At 39.0% G+C, this 13,268-nt stretch overlaps 2 protein-coding genes across 3 annotated transcripts in view; one reads left to right on the top strand and one right to left on the bottom strand.

Annotated features, from left to right (window-relative positions):
- The window catches only part of si:dkeyp-9d4.3 (caskin-1), a 32,759-nt gene extending 29,092 nt beyond the window's left edge, over positions 1–3,667 (bottom strand). For both annotated transcript variants that reach the window (XM_034300421.2, XM_053230190.1), the window contains exon 1: positions 2,897–3,667. In XM_034300421.2, the coding sequence (XP_034156312.2) occupies positions 2,897–2,990 (94 nt within the window). In that variant the 5' untranslated portion in view covers positions 2,991–3,667. The remainder of the gene's footprint in view (positions 1–2,896) is intronic.
- A 1,799-nt stretch (positions 3,668–5,466) lies between these two features.
- slc5a10 (solute carrier family 5 member 10) overlaps positions 5,467–13,268 on the top strand; it is a 40,849-nt gene continuing 33,047 nt past the window's right edge. The window contains exons 1-7 of the mRNA XM_034300143.2: positions 5,467–5,665; positions 5,886–5,957; positions 7,618–7,722; positions 8,021–8,080; positions 8,290–8,394; positions 8,537–8,642; positions 11,320–11,400. Of these exons, the coding sequence (XP_034156034.1) occupies positions 5,555–5,665; positions 5,886–5,957; positions 7,618–7,722; positions 8,021–8,080; positions 8,290–8,394; positions 8,537–8,642; positions 11,320–11,400 (640 nt within the window). The 5' untranslated portion in view covers positions 5,467–5,554. The remainder of the gene's footprint in view (positions 5,666–5,885; positions 5,958–7,617; positions 7,723–8,020; positions 8,081–8,289; positions 8,395–8,536; positions 8,643–11,319; positions 11,401–13,268) is intronic.

The raw sequence follows: 13,268 nt of genomic DNA, 5'->3' as shown, positions 1-13,268 counted from the left end.
ACACACACACACACACACACACACACACACACACACACAGAATGCCCTGCTTCCATTTCTAGCAGCTCCTCCTTCCATGGCAGGAAGCAATTTCTGCTACCACCTGGGATGTTACCCGGCACTGAAGGTGGTAATTGTATTTCAATTATAGACGTGTGTGTGTGTGTGTGTGTGTGTGTGCATTCACTTTTGGGCTCATTTGTGTAATCTGTGTGAACAGTGTGTATTAATAAATATAACTATGTAAAGAAAATAAAAAATGAGAATCAATTTTGCATTGATGTCAAATGAAGCCCCTCTCTCTCTCTCTCTCTCTCTCTCTCTCTTGATCTCTCTCTCTTGATCTCTCTCTCCACTCATACAGTTCAAACACTTCATTACGATGGACATCTGGTGCCTTCTTACCCATAATCCCCTTCCTGCCACCCCCCCCATCCCTCTCTAGCTTATCATCTGGACCAACACACAGTATTATCACAATGATATCGATTGTAAGAAGCGATTGCATGGATGGCGTTTAGTCTGTGACACTCTTAACACCTATAGCTATGTTGAATAAACTCTTACAGTGTTGAATTAATTCTATTTCTCAATCACGTACACACAGAAAGAAAGAAATCGTGGTCTAAACCCTTGAGGGACGCTACTGGAAATGTGTATGAAACCTAGTATTTAAAATGAAACCAAAATTTTAAACCAACGATGATTCGCTTTTGAGTGTTAAATTCAGTACTGTTGCTGTTCATTTGGCACTGCAAGAATTACAGCAACACGTGGGGTGTTTAATTCAATACGGTTTGAGTGAAATCAGTGCTGTATGTGTTCACTCAGTGGTGTAGAAGTGAAAATGTACAAGTGACTTCAACACTTTGAGAACTAATTCGGTACTGCAAGACTGAAATAAACACTAAGAACTAATTCAGTACTATAAGATCGAAATAAAAACTACGAAATAATTCAGTACTGTAAGATTGAAAAACACTAAGAAGTAATTCAGTACTGCGAGACTGAAATAAACATTAAGAACTAATTCAGTACTGCGAGACTGAAATAAACACTAGGGACTAATTCAGTACTGCAAGATTGGAATAAACACTAAGAACTAATTCAGTACTGTGAGACTGAAATAAACACTGAGAACTAATTCAGTACTATAAGACTGAAAAATACTAAGAACTAATTCAGTACTGTAAGATCGAAATAAACACTAAGAAATAATTCAGTACTGTAAGATTGAAAAACACTAAAGTAATTCAGTACTGCGAGACTGAAATAAACACTAAGAGCGGTAAGAATTCTGCACTGTGAATTGAATGTTGTGACAGATAATTCAACACTCTTTGTTTTGATATAATGTTAATGCAATGTTTTCATGTTAATGCAATGCAAGTGATCGTTACACACTGTAAGGGCTACGTAAACACTGTATATGTTAACTCAACACTGGAAGAAATAAGTCACAAAGTAGGAACTTATTCAACACTGTAAGAGTCAATTAAACACTAACAGCTCATTTAAAGCTAAGTCTAAATTCAACACTGTACAAGGTATTTCAACACCATAAGAGCTAATTCAGTACTGTAGGATCTAATTCAACACCATAAGAGCTAATTCAGTACTGTAGGATCTAATTCAACACTAAGACCTAATTCAGTACTGTAGGATCTAATTCAACGCTAAGAAATTCAACACTAAGAATTTCAACACTGTAAGAGCTAATTCAACACTAAAAAAAATTCAGTACTGTAAGAGCTAATTCAACACTGTAGGATATTCAACACTGTAAGAGCTAATTCAACAAGGTAAGCATTAATTAAACACCGTAAGCACGAAATCAGTACTGTAGGATCTAATTCAGCACTGTAAGAGCTAATTCAATGCTGTAAGAGCTAACTCTACACTGTAAATTCAACACTAAGACCTAATTCAGTACTGTAGGATCTAATTCAGCACTGTAAGAGCTAATTCAATGCTGTAAGAGCTAACTCTACACTGTAAATTCAACACTAAGACCTAATTCAGTACTGTAGGATCTAATTCAGCACTGTAAGAGCTAATTCAATGCTGTAAGAGCTAACTCTACACTGTAAATTCAACACTAAGACCTAATTCAGTACTGTAGGATCTAATTCAACACTAAGAAATTCAACATTATAAGAAATTCAACTCTGTAAGAGCTAATTCAGTACTGTAGGAGCTAATTCAACACTAAAAACTTCAGTACTGTAAGAGCTAATTGAACTCTGTAAGAGCTAATTCAACACTAAGAATTTCAATACTGTAACAGCTAATTCAACACTAAAAATCAACACCATAAGAGCTAATTCAGTACTATAGGAGCTAATTCAACACTAAAAACTTCAGTACTGTAAGAGCTAATTCAACACTGTAGGATATTCAACACTAAGAGCTAATTCAACAAAGTAAGCATTAATTAAACACTGTAAGCATGAAATCAGTACTATAGGATCTAATTCAGCACTGTAAGAACTTCAACACTAGGGAGCTAATAGCTCAACACTGTAAGCATTAATTCAACACTGTAAGTGTGAATACAGTCCTGCACATCTAAATTCAATTCTAACAAATTCAACACTCTAAGCAGCTCATTCAGCACTGAAACTCTGAATCCAACACTGTCGCTGTGAATTCTACACCGTTCAAGGCAATTCAACACTCAACTCAACTCTTTGCTGGTTTGATTGACAGCTCATGCAACACCTCAAGCGACAGTTCAACACTGCAGGAGCAAATTCACCGCTCATTTCTCCACAGTTAATGCCAGGCTGCACGTGATCATTTAAACACTGCTGGAAACGCACATGCATGCACCATGGCCTGTACGGATGGGCGTGTGTGTGTGTGTGTGTGTGTGTGTGTGTGAGTGACCACTCACTGGATTTGCCCTGTTTGGGTCTCTGCAGTAGCCGCTGCACCGTGAGCAGGTCTTCAGTTTTCACCGCCTGCAAGAGTTCCTGATCTTTCCCCATATTTTGTTCACACACACACACACACACACACACACACAAGCGCGCGCGGCGTCCTCTACATCCAGAGCATCCTCGCGCGAGGGCTCGGCCACCGCCACGGCGCCGCTGAAGCCGCTCCACCCGCGTCCTCCATCACCGGGGAAACTCGGTATCCGGGCTGTGTGAACACGCCTACCGCTTTTTTATTACTACTACTACTACTAATAATAATAATAATAATAATGATAATAATAATAAAGCATGTGCTACATGTGGTCGCGCGATTAGAATAAAAAAAAAAAAAATCCCGTATGAAGGAATGTCGCGGTCGTCTCCAGGTTAAAAGGACATTACTGCAAAAAAAAAAAAAAAAAAAGAAGAAATAATAAATAAATACTACAGTGTCGTAGCGCTGTGCCTACTCCGGTTTCTGACCCCAGTCTAAGGCGACGGTGTTGTTACGTAAACATCCGGGCAGATGTGATGGGATGTGATGTGATGCGCTGTGCGCGCGGACGGACGGACGCTGGAGAGGTTGTAATCCGCGCGCGCGCGCGTGCGTGCGTGCGTGCGTGAGTGAGTGCGTGCGTGCATGTGCGTGCATGCTGTGTGTGTGTGCATGTGCGTGTGTGTGTGTGTGTGCGATTGCTTAAATTTATGGTGCTGCAGCAGGGGGGGTGTGACCAAATAGCCCCGTTTCCCCGCATGATCTTGACAGATTAATATTAGAGGCGAGCGCGCGCGTGCGTGTGTGTGTGCGTGCGCGCGCGTGTGCGTGTGTGTGTGTGTTTGTGCGCGCTCCCGGTGTCTAGTAATGTTTAATCACTGATTGAAATGAATGCCTTTCCTTTGCCCAATGCTAATGAATCAGCAATCAAGCACACCAGCAAGCAGACTCTCCTTTGATTATAATAATAAATAAATAAATAAATAAATAAATAAAATCCTTCACTTTAAGGATGTAACGGTGTCACGCAGAATTGGAGCGCATGTCTAATTTGAGCTTGCCTCTAACCTACATCACTCCTGCATCTTTCCCTGTAGAGGATTTACATTAGCGCGACCCCTGGTGGTGATTTTAAGAATTACACCTCATTAAAGGTGAGGTAGAGCCACATCATACAGTATAGTACACTACTGTACATCATCTGTTCAGCAGATATTAATCTTCCTCCTTCACATCTCCATACACTGTAAACTCTAAAAAATAAAAACATTCACCATTCTAGCGTACACGCTGCCCCATTAATCTCTATAGAGTTATTATTGCTCTAGTGGTCAAAAGTAGGAACTGCAACAAACACTAATAGGGGTCCATTGGGACAGGAATCACGCTGCCCCTCCAAAACAAAAGACGTTTTTTTTTTAATGTCAAATTGGTCTGAATTAAAAATACTCCATGACCACCGAGATCTTGTTTTATAGTAGAAATAAATCATACATTTTTGCAAACAAAGGCAAAGTGTAAGTGCAGACATCGTGTGTATGACGTACAGAAGCACTTCTATTGTAAGATCTACAGTAAAGATTGGGAAAGAGGGATTATGGAGGGAAAAAGTCCGTACATCAGAAATGCATGCGCACCACAGTGACCTTGTCTAGGAAGAAAAATGTCTTGTTTTTCAAATCCCTGTTTTTTTTTGTATGGTTTTTGGATATTTTGTGCTGAAACCTGGCAACCCTGGTTAATGATATTAGCTCTTCTGTGTGGTCCTCCGTGACGACGGGAATCACACCTGCTGTATCAAACACAATTGAACAAAAGTACGTCTAAAACGGCTCAAAACATGCTACTAGACTGTAAGCTTGATGATTACGGGTTTACTCTAAAAATTCACTAGCTAGTCAAGTTTGCTAGTCTCTCAACTCCATTTTGTTTGGTGACGTTATGAATGTCGTCCTGCTCAACCAAAATCCACGATTTAATAAAGCAATAAGCTGCACTTTCTATGGCAAGTTGTGAGCGCAGCGCTGAAAAACAGCCGACGAGGAAGTCAAATTCATCTGATGTCACGCGCAGCAGATCCCTGAATCCAGTTTACAATTGTAAAATATATTTTAGAATCAAATTTTATTGTGAAATTGTATGTAAAAATGTTCCAATTTAACCTGCAAGTGTCCTGTTGCCTAGAACAAATAGATGATGCGTGTTTGTGTGTGTCTTGTAAGATTAATGTTAATGGTGTGTGTGTGTGTGTGTGTGTGTGTTTGTGTGTAATGGGTAAGCACCAGTGCATCTGAGTCAATCATTGACCTTGTTAACAGTGTCTCGCGGTGTTCTTTCGACTCCGTCAACCACATTAGGTGTTGGGGGGACACACCTGATGTGTGTGTGTGTGTTTGTGTGTGTGTGTATTTGTGTGTGTGTGTGTGTGTGTGAGACCAAATTCAAACCTAAATTCCCAAATCCAACAAAAGCACCACAGCCTCTTTGCCTCTCTCTCTCTGTCTCTTATGTAAGCACACAGTCGCCTCATTAAACTGATGCGTTTAATCATCAATTCAGCCGTATCCCTCCCTCTCGCCTTCCGTTTTTTCCCTCTCCTTCCATTTCACGTGTGTGTCGTCGAGTGTGTGGATGGGTCATGGAGTCAAACGCCACCACGAAGTTCTTCGCTCTCTCGCAGTCCTTCAGTTTTTCTGATATCATCGTGATCGGCGCATATTTTCTGCTCAATGTTGCTGTTGGAATATGGGTAAGAAAGTCTGATTGACACGTACACACTCTGTGTGTGTGTGTGTGTGTGTGTGTGTGTGTGTGTGTCCACTCTCCTGGCAATTCCAAAGTGATAGTCACACCTAATTTTCATTTTACTATGACTGTTGATTCAACTCTTTTGGATTCAATACAGTACTGATGAGTAATACTGAAAAACTTGTGAATTGTGTGTGTGTGTGTGTTTGTGTGTGTGTTAGTCATCTTGCAGAGTAAGCAGAAACACTCTTAATGGCTACTTCCTGGCTGGCAGAGACATGGCCTGGTGGCCGGTAAGAGAAAACCCATCAAAAAATTTCAGAACTTTCCAAATTGCTATTAAACATCGCTAATATTTGTGATCGTACCAACGTGAAGAAAATGTAAAGATTCACATTTTAACACTGATTTTTAAGCAATAATTAGATTTTCATTGACTAACAACATTTCTTACATTCATGGATACACAACTAACATTCTAGCTACAAATGTTAACAGTACACAAGTTCATAGCAAAAAAAAAAAAAAACGAACAAAAAAAATTTTCAAATATTATTACATTTTATTGTGTGTTTACTCTTTATTAACTTAAACGATTTTCAGTGTTCAATCTTATACTTTGTCATAAATATTCAAGATTTATTTTGACTACAATACCATGCTACTGAATGTTATGTCCACCTTCAGCTAAATCGTTAATAAACAAGTTGTTCGTAGGAAAAATACGACATTTAGTTCTTTAATTCATAAACACTGTAATGATTGGCAAATTGCTGTGGTGTAAGAGGAATAAAACACTCTGGGACGTGCTGTTAGGGAGAAATAATCCACTTCAGTCTGGAACAGTAACTTCACCATGTTGTTGATCATTTTCCTCCAACAACTCACCCCCAAAGTGTTTTATTCCTTATTTAACATCTAAGAAATAAAATGTCCCTAATGCTCCTGATATTTCAGAACTAAAACTAATAGTTATTCTTTAATAAACAAACATATGTTAATAATTATTATTTTACTTTTTATTTAAGAACATTTAACATAAATTGCAAATAAATTTAGCATAAATACAAATAAAACGTTTAAGAAATAATCAGCGTGAGGTCTGGTGTTTTAATTTTTAAACTATATTTCTGCGTTCAGCAGATTAATAATAATAACAATAATTAATATTTTCTAAACACATTTAAACCTTGTTTTGGGTGAAAATTTTGAATCTGTGGCTGATTTCTCCCATTTTTCCAAAAAAAAACAAAAAAACACATTAGTTTAGCATGCTATCATTTTTCAGATGAACACAAAACAGCCTTTAATTCAAGTTTATTAATTAACCATCAACTTTGTTCTATCAAGATTTGCGCTTAAATATATTTTATATGACTTTTTTTCTTGCACGTAAATAAACAAACAACAAATACATAAATAAATAAAATGCCCACATCTATATAAATTATGAAAATTCAGAGGTTGTAGATTATTATATGCCTAGAATGAATAAACTGATTTTCCTATAAATAAATAAATAAATGTTATACTTCTACATTAATTATGAAAATATCAGAGCTGTGAGATTATTATACTGACTGAAAGAATGATCTGGACTCAAATATATTTTAAATAATGTTTTTCCTGATATGTAAATAAATTCATTAATAGATCATTGAATACATTCTATATTAACTATTAATAATGTAAGGATTTTGTGTTAGAAATTATTACTTGAAATTCTGAATGCATCCAAAAATGCATTTTTGAAAAAAAAACAAAACATTTGTATGACTGAAATTTAGATTTGGTGAACCAAGGCAAACTTCTTGACTTTTTTATCCAGCTACAGTAGATAGTATAGTGTAATTAGACACACACACACACACACACACACACACATAGATAGATAGATAGATAGAATTTTGTATATATATTAGATAGATACAACTCTGTGTGTGTGTTGTGTAGATCGGAGCGTCTCTGTTTGCCAGTAGTGAAGGATCAGGACTGTTTATCGGTTTGGCCGGCACCGGGGCAGCAGGAGGCATCGCTGTGGCAGGGTTCGAATGGAACGTGAGTCTCGTCATCAGTTCAGATCTCTCTCACACTTTTCATTTATTAATCATTTTATATTCAGATGTCTTATAAGAGGAATAAAACACTTCAGAGCATGCTGTTATTGGAAAATAATCAACTTCTGAGTGGTAACAGTACCTTTGCTTCATCACACCACCTTGTTGTTGATTATTTTCTGATAACAGCATGACCTCGGAGTGTGAACCTATAGGGTGCCATTATTATTGTGAACACCAGGGGGCGACAAAGGCCGGTTTGTTTATTAAAGCACTCACAAACACGCTCTTCGTTCTAGGCAACCTATGTACTGTTGGCCCTGGCCTGGATCTTTGTCCCAGTGTATGTGTCCTCTGGGGTATGTCTGAAGCTCTAACACACACACACACACACACACACACACACACACTGGGCCTGCATGTAGAAATGCTTAATTCGAAACAATGAAGTTATTCACTCATTCTCTCCCTCTCTTTCACTCTCTCACACTTTCTGTGTCTCTCTTTCTCTGACACACACACACACGCACACACACACACACTCTCTCTCTCTTTGACACACTCTCAGATTGTCACGATGCCCGAGTATCTGGGTCGGCGGTTTGGTGGAGAGAGAATTCGCATGTACCTGTCAGCTCTCAGTCTGATGTTATCTGTGTTTACCAAAATCTCAGTGAGTGTCCACACACACACACACACACACACATACATATCTGGCATCACACATATCTGGCATCATACCTACACATGTACAGACAACGCATTTCACACATATATCTATATCTGTGTGTGTGTGTGTGTGTGTGTGTATGCAGACAGACCTGTATTCTGGGGCCCTGTTTATTCAGGTGTGTTTGGGTTGGAATCTTTACCTCTCCACCGTCCTCATGCTGGTGGTCACAGCATTCTACACTATTGCAGGTGAGGGGTGCCAAAACTTACGCTTTACCCATAGCAATTACATTTTGCTTCCTTATTTAACTTGTTAAATACTAGTTATTTTTTAAGCTTCTTGATTATTTTTAACTGACTTTAACGTACCTATAGATTTTTACTTAATTCTTACTTGCTTACTTGCTTACTTATTTACACCGTTACTTATTTAATACGTCGAGTCATGGACTCCACAAGATCTCTGAAGGTGTGTGTGGTTTCTGGCACCAAGACGTTAGCAGCAGATCCTTTAAGTGATGTAAGTTGTGAGGTGGGGCCTCCATGGATCGGACTTGTTTGTCCAGCACATCCCACAGATGCTCGATCGGATTGAGATCTGGAGAATTTGGAGGCCAAGTCAACACCTTGAACTCTTTGTCATGTTCCTCAAACCGTTCCTGAACAATTTTTACAGTGTGTCAGGGAGCATTATCCTGCTGAAAGACGCCACTCCCATTAGGGAACACCGTTGACATTAAGGGTGTACTTGGTCTGCAACAATGTTTAGGTAGGTGGTACGTGTCAAAGTAGCATCCACATGAAGGCCAGGACCCAAAGTTTCCCAGCAGAACATTGCCCAGAGCATCACACTGCCTCCGCCGGCTTACTTTCTTCCCATAGTGCATCCTGGTGCCATCTCTTCCCCAGGTAAGTGACGCACACGCACCGGGCCATCCACATGATGTAAAAGAAAACGTGATTCATCAGACCAGGCCACCTTCTTCCATTGCTCCATGGTCCAGTTCTGATGCTCACATGCCCATTGTAGGAGCTTTGGGTGGTGGACAGGGTCAGCATGGGCTCTCTGACCGCTCTGCAGCTACGCAGCTCCATACGCAGCAAGCTGCACTGCACTGTGTGTTCTGACACCTTTCTATCAGTTTGTGCTACAGTAGCTCTTCTGTGGGATCGGACCAGAAGGGCCTTCGCTCCTCACGCGCATCAATGAGCCTTGGGAGCCCGTGACCCTGTCACTGGTTCACCGGTTGTCCTTCTTTGGACCACTTTTGGTAGGTACTAACCACTGCACACCAGGAACACCCCACAAGACCTGCTGTTTTGGAGATTCTTTGACCCAGTCGTCTAGCCATCACAATTTGGCCCTTGTCATAGTCGCTCAGATCCTTACACTTGCCCATTTTTCCTGCTTCCAACACATCAACTTCGAGAACTGACTGTTCACTTGCTGCCTAATAAATCTCACCCCTTTACAGGTGCCACTGTAACAAGATTAAGATACAGACATTCAGATGTTCGGTGCAAGGCTTGAAGGTTTTGAAAAGAAAGAGATAATTGGTGTGATTAGCATGTACCGATCTGTGTTAGCATGCCAGGCAGCTGGCGAATTGGGAGTGTCAGAAAATTCCTATTTCCTATTTCCTAAATAATAAGAAACTAAAACAATAAGAAACCCGTAGAAACAATATAACTATGTATAATAAAATTTAAAGTTTAGTCGTACAGAATGGGTCATAATGGGCTTCGTCCTTAGCTATTTAGTAAATGCTCAATATCGGGCATTTGTTTGTTTTCCAGTTTCCGATATATTATAAAGTCAGTGGCTGAAATGTCGCATTGAACCAAATGTGTAATATCTGAAGTCATTCAGGCAGAACATTATTACTACAGAGGTAGTTGAGCGTTTAGTGCTCTGAGTAGCACTTTTACATCATGTGATCTTATCACTTAAGAAAAACTCCACCTTGTCAAACACGCCTAACAAACTTTCGCTTTCATGCAAAACCTTTAACAAACAGGAATTTTATAGCTATTTAAGGAATGTATAAGTATATCACCACAAAATCAGTGCAGCAGACTATTCATCATGTTTTGCATGTTTAAAAATAGTCATTAGTCACGGTGTATAGTTGGACAGTTACCTCACTGTTGACTTTTCCAAAATACCGCCAAAAATAGCTTTTTTTTCTGATCAAGTTCCTTACAACCCACATGGAGACACGGCGACAAGATTCTGCTGTTGGTCCGTTCGCCGTCCACCACACAGTACATAAATTTCCAATTATCCTTCCAATGTTCTTTCGATTTTACATATAGTAGATGAGTACTCCAACTGAATATACATCACAACAGAAGTAACATTTATTAGTATCATAAATCAGTTCATTCTACAGTACGTAGCTAGCTACATTGTTTATCAATCCAGCTTGCTAGCTAGCTAATTCGCACTCCGATATATGACTCAAAGGATATGGATGACACTCTCTCTCCTTGCTACACACTCCTCCGCTTGTGATGTGAACGGCCAATTGTTCCACGGTTAATAAACACTTCCGAGTAATGAGTCAATGAGGACATGTTAACAATAGTACTGGAATGCAGGGCAAGTTAAAGGCTGTGAATGTATTTTTTATTCAACTGTCATTGGATTAAGCTGTGATCCTTTTGACATTCATATATAAAACGTCTGGAAACTCCCATGCAGTGTTTGAGTCACTGCAGAAAAACGGTACGCCACTTCAGGAGCGCAATCGTACAACCCACACACACACACACACGTCAGAAAGGAGTTATAGTTGTAGATATGATGCGTAATATCTGTTTAAAGAGAAATTATGTGTAATTATCTGTTTTAAGAGAAACATATTCAGAAAAATAGAAATAGTGCATTTCTTTCTAACAATTTCATCCCAATTTTTCTTACTAGGTGGTTTAGCTGCTGTGATATACACCGATACACTCCAGACCTTCATCATGATCATTGGCGCAGTCATCCTCACCATAACAGGTCAGTCAGGTTGTATTACTACCAGGGGTGGAAATTAGCAAACTACACTACTATATGGCCAAAAGTTTGCAGACACCTGATCATCACATTCATATGTGCTTTTTGAACAACCCATTTCAGATTTATTGCCCCTTTGTTTGCTGTTATAATAAGCTCCACTCTTCCGCGAAGTCTTTCCACTAGATATTGGAGCATGGCTGTGGGGATTTGTGGGGTTGAGGTCAGGGCTCTGTGCAGGACACTCGAGTTCTTCCACTCCAACCTTCACACACCATGTCTTCATGGAGCTCGCTTTGTGCACAGGGGCATTGTCATGCTGGAACAGGTTTTGGCCTCTTAGTTCCAGTGAAAAGAAATTGTAATTCTACAGCATACAGAGACATTCTATACAATTGTGTGCTTCTAAACATGTGGCAACAGTTTGGGGAAGAACCACATATGGGTGTGATAGTCAGGGGTGCACAAACTTTTGGCCATTTAGTGGCCTTTTTTTTTTTTTGGCCATTTAGTCTCGTTACAGGACTTGAGTGCATTTAAAGTATCATTTAAACATAGTACTTTTACTTTCATAGAAATATGCAACTTCATTACATTTATTTATAATTTTGATTATTTTGAGTAAAAAAAATGCATTTAACCCCAGAAGATGACATTCTTTAAAGCAATTACTGTAAAAGATGTGCAGATTTTAAATTTCAAAATAAATCCTGCTGAAAGTCAGGGTGTTAGAACGTTGGATGCCAAAATGCTTAGCAGCAACGTCTGAGACAGTGGAGACAGATAAACATCTTCGGTTTCAAATGTTTCAAAGGAAATGTGAGCCTGTGGAAATATCAGCATTTTCAGCTGCAGAAACATGTATGACTAAGCCATTAGCTAGCTGAGTGAGCTGGAATAGCTAGCTAGATCTTTCGATGTTATGCTTTACAGTGCAAAAGCTCTATAATAAACTTTGATGTTTGTTAAATATATAAGTGCTACAGCTGATTATAGGTTAGGCTCAGGATAATGTGTATTGGGAATCTTTGCTATATAGCTAACTAGCTATAAACATATATTGATGAACATGACCTAGCTAGCTAGCTAGTTACTCCAATAACAATTGGCTAACTTAGCTAGCTAGGTAGTGTCTTCAGCCAAGCCCACTTGGCTAGTTCAAAAATGTGTTTCTCAAAAATAGAACACTTTCAGATTAGTTGATTAGTTATTAGCATAGTTTTTCAACAGATGACCTACTTACTCTTATCTTCTTGATAACATTCCGCAAGTGATCTTCAACGTCCAAGATTTATTTGGTAATGAAGTTTTTTTTTAGTTTCTTTAATGTAGAACGGTTTCAGACAATACCCACAATGCTGATCTGTTAATAGTGCAGTGTGAATTAGCCCTCTCTTCATCTCTACCTAAAGAGAGTGATGCAGCGGTGCTTTAATGCTTTAGTCTGTCCAGCTCTCTCACCAGCTCATCTGTTTCAACTTCCAAAGCTTTCACTTTCACGCTAATACCGTCGTCATCTCGTACATCGCTAACTAGCCAAGATGTTTCAGCCACCATACACTGGACTTCTTCTTAATATGACGTTAAACGTCACTGGAAAAAGTGCGTTAAACTTTCTCTTTTGTTTTTAGGAGCTAAATGGGCCCTTATTTAAGATTGTTGTATTTTTTTTTCTCCTCTTAAATAGCAATAGCAATAACGATAACAACGTATCCCGGTATCATCAGACCGATAACTTCTCACGGGAATAATTAAAATACAGCATTAACTATTTAAAAAAAGCCCCAGAATCATTAAACACATCAGAAATATTTTAATATAAACATATGAAATGTGTTTGAGGGTGGAGTTTTCCTCCAATAAGTATTAAC

This window comes from Pangasianodon hypophthalmus, chromosome 26 (genome assembly GCF_027358585.1).
Source record: "Pangasianodon hypophthalmus isolate fPanHyp1 chromosome 26, fPanHyp1.pri, whole genome shotgun sequence".
NCBI lineage: Eukaryota > Metazoa > Chordata > Actinopteri > Siluriformes > Pangasiidae > Pangasianodon > Pangasianodon hypophthalmus.
Note: the sequence above shows the minus strand (reverse complement) of the source record. Positions and strands in the feature narration are given on the sequence as shown.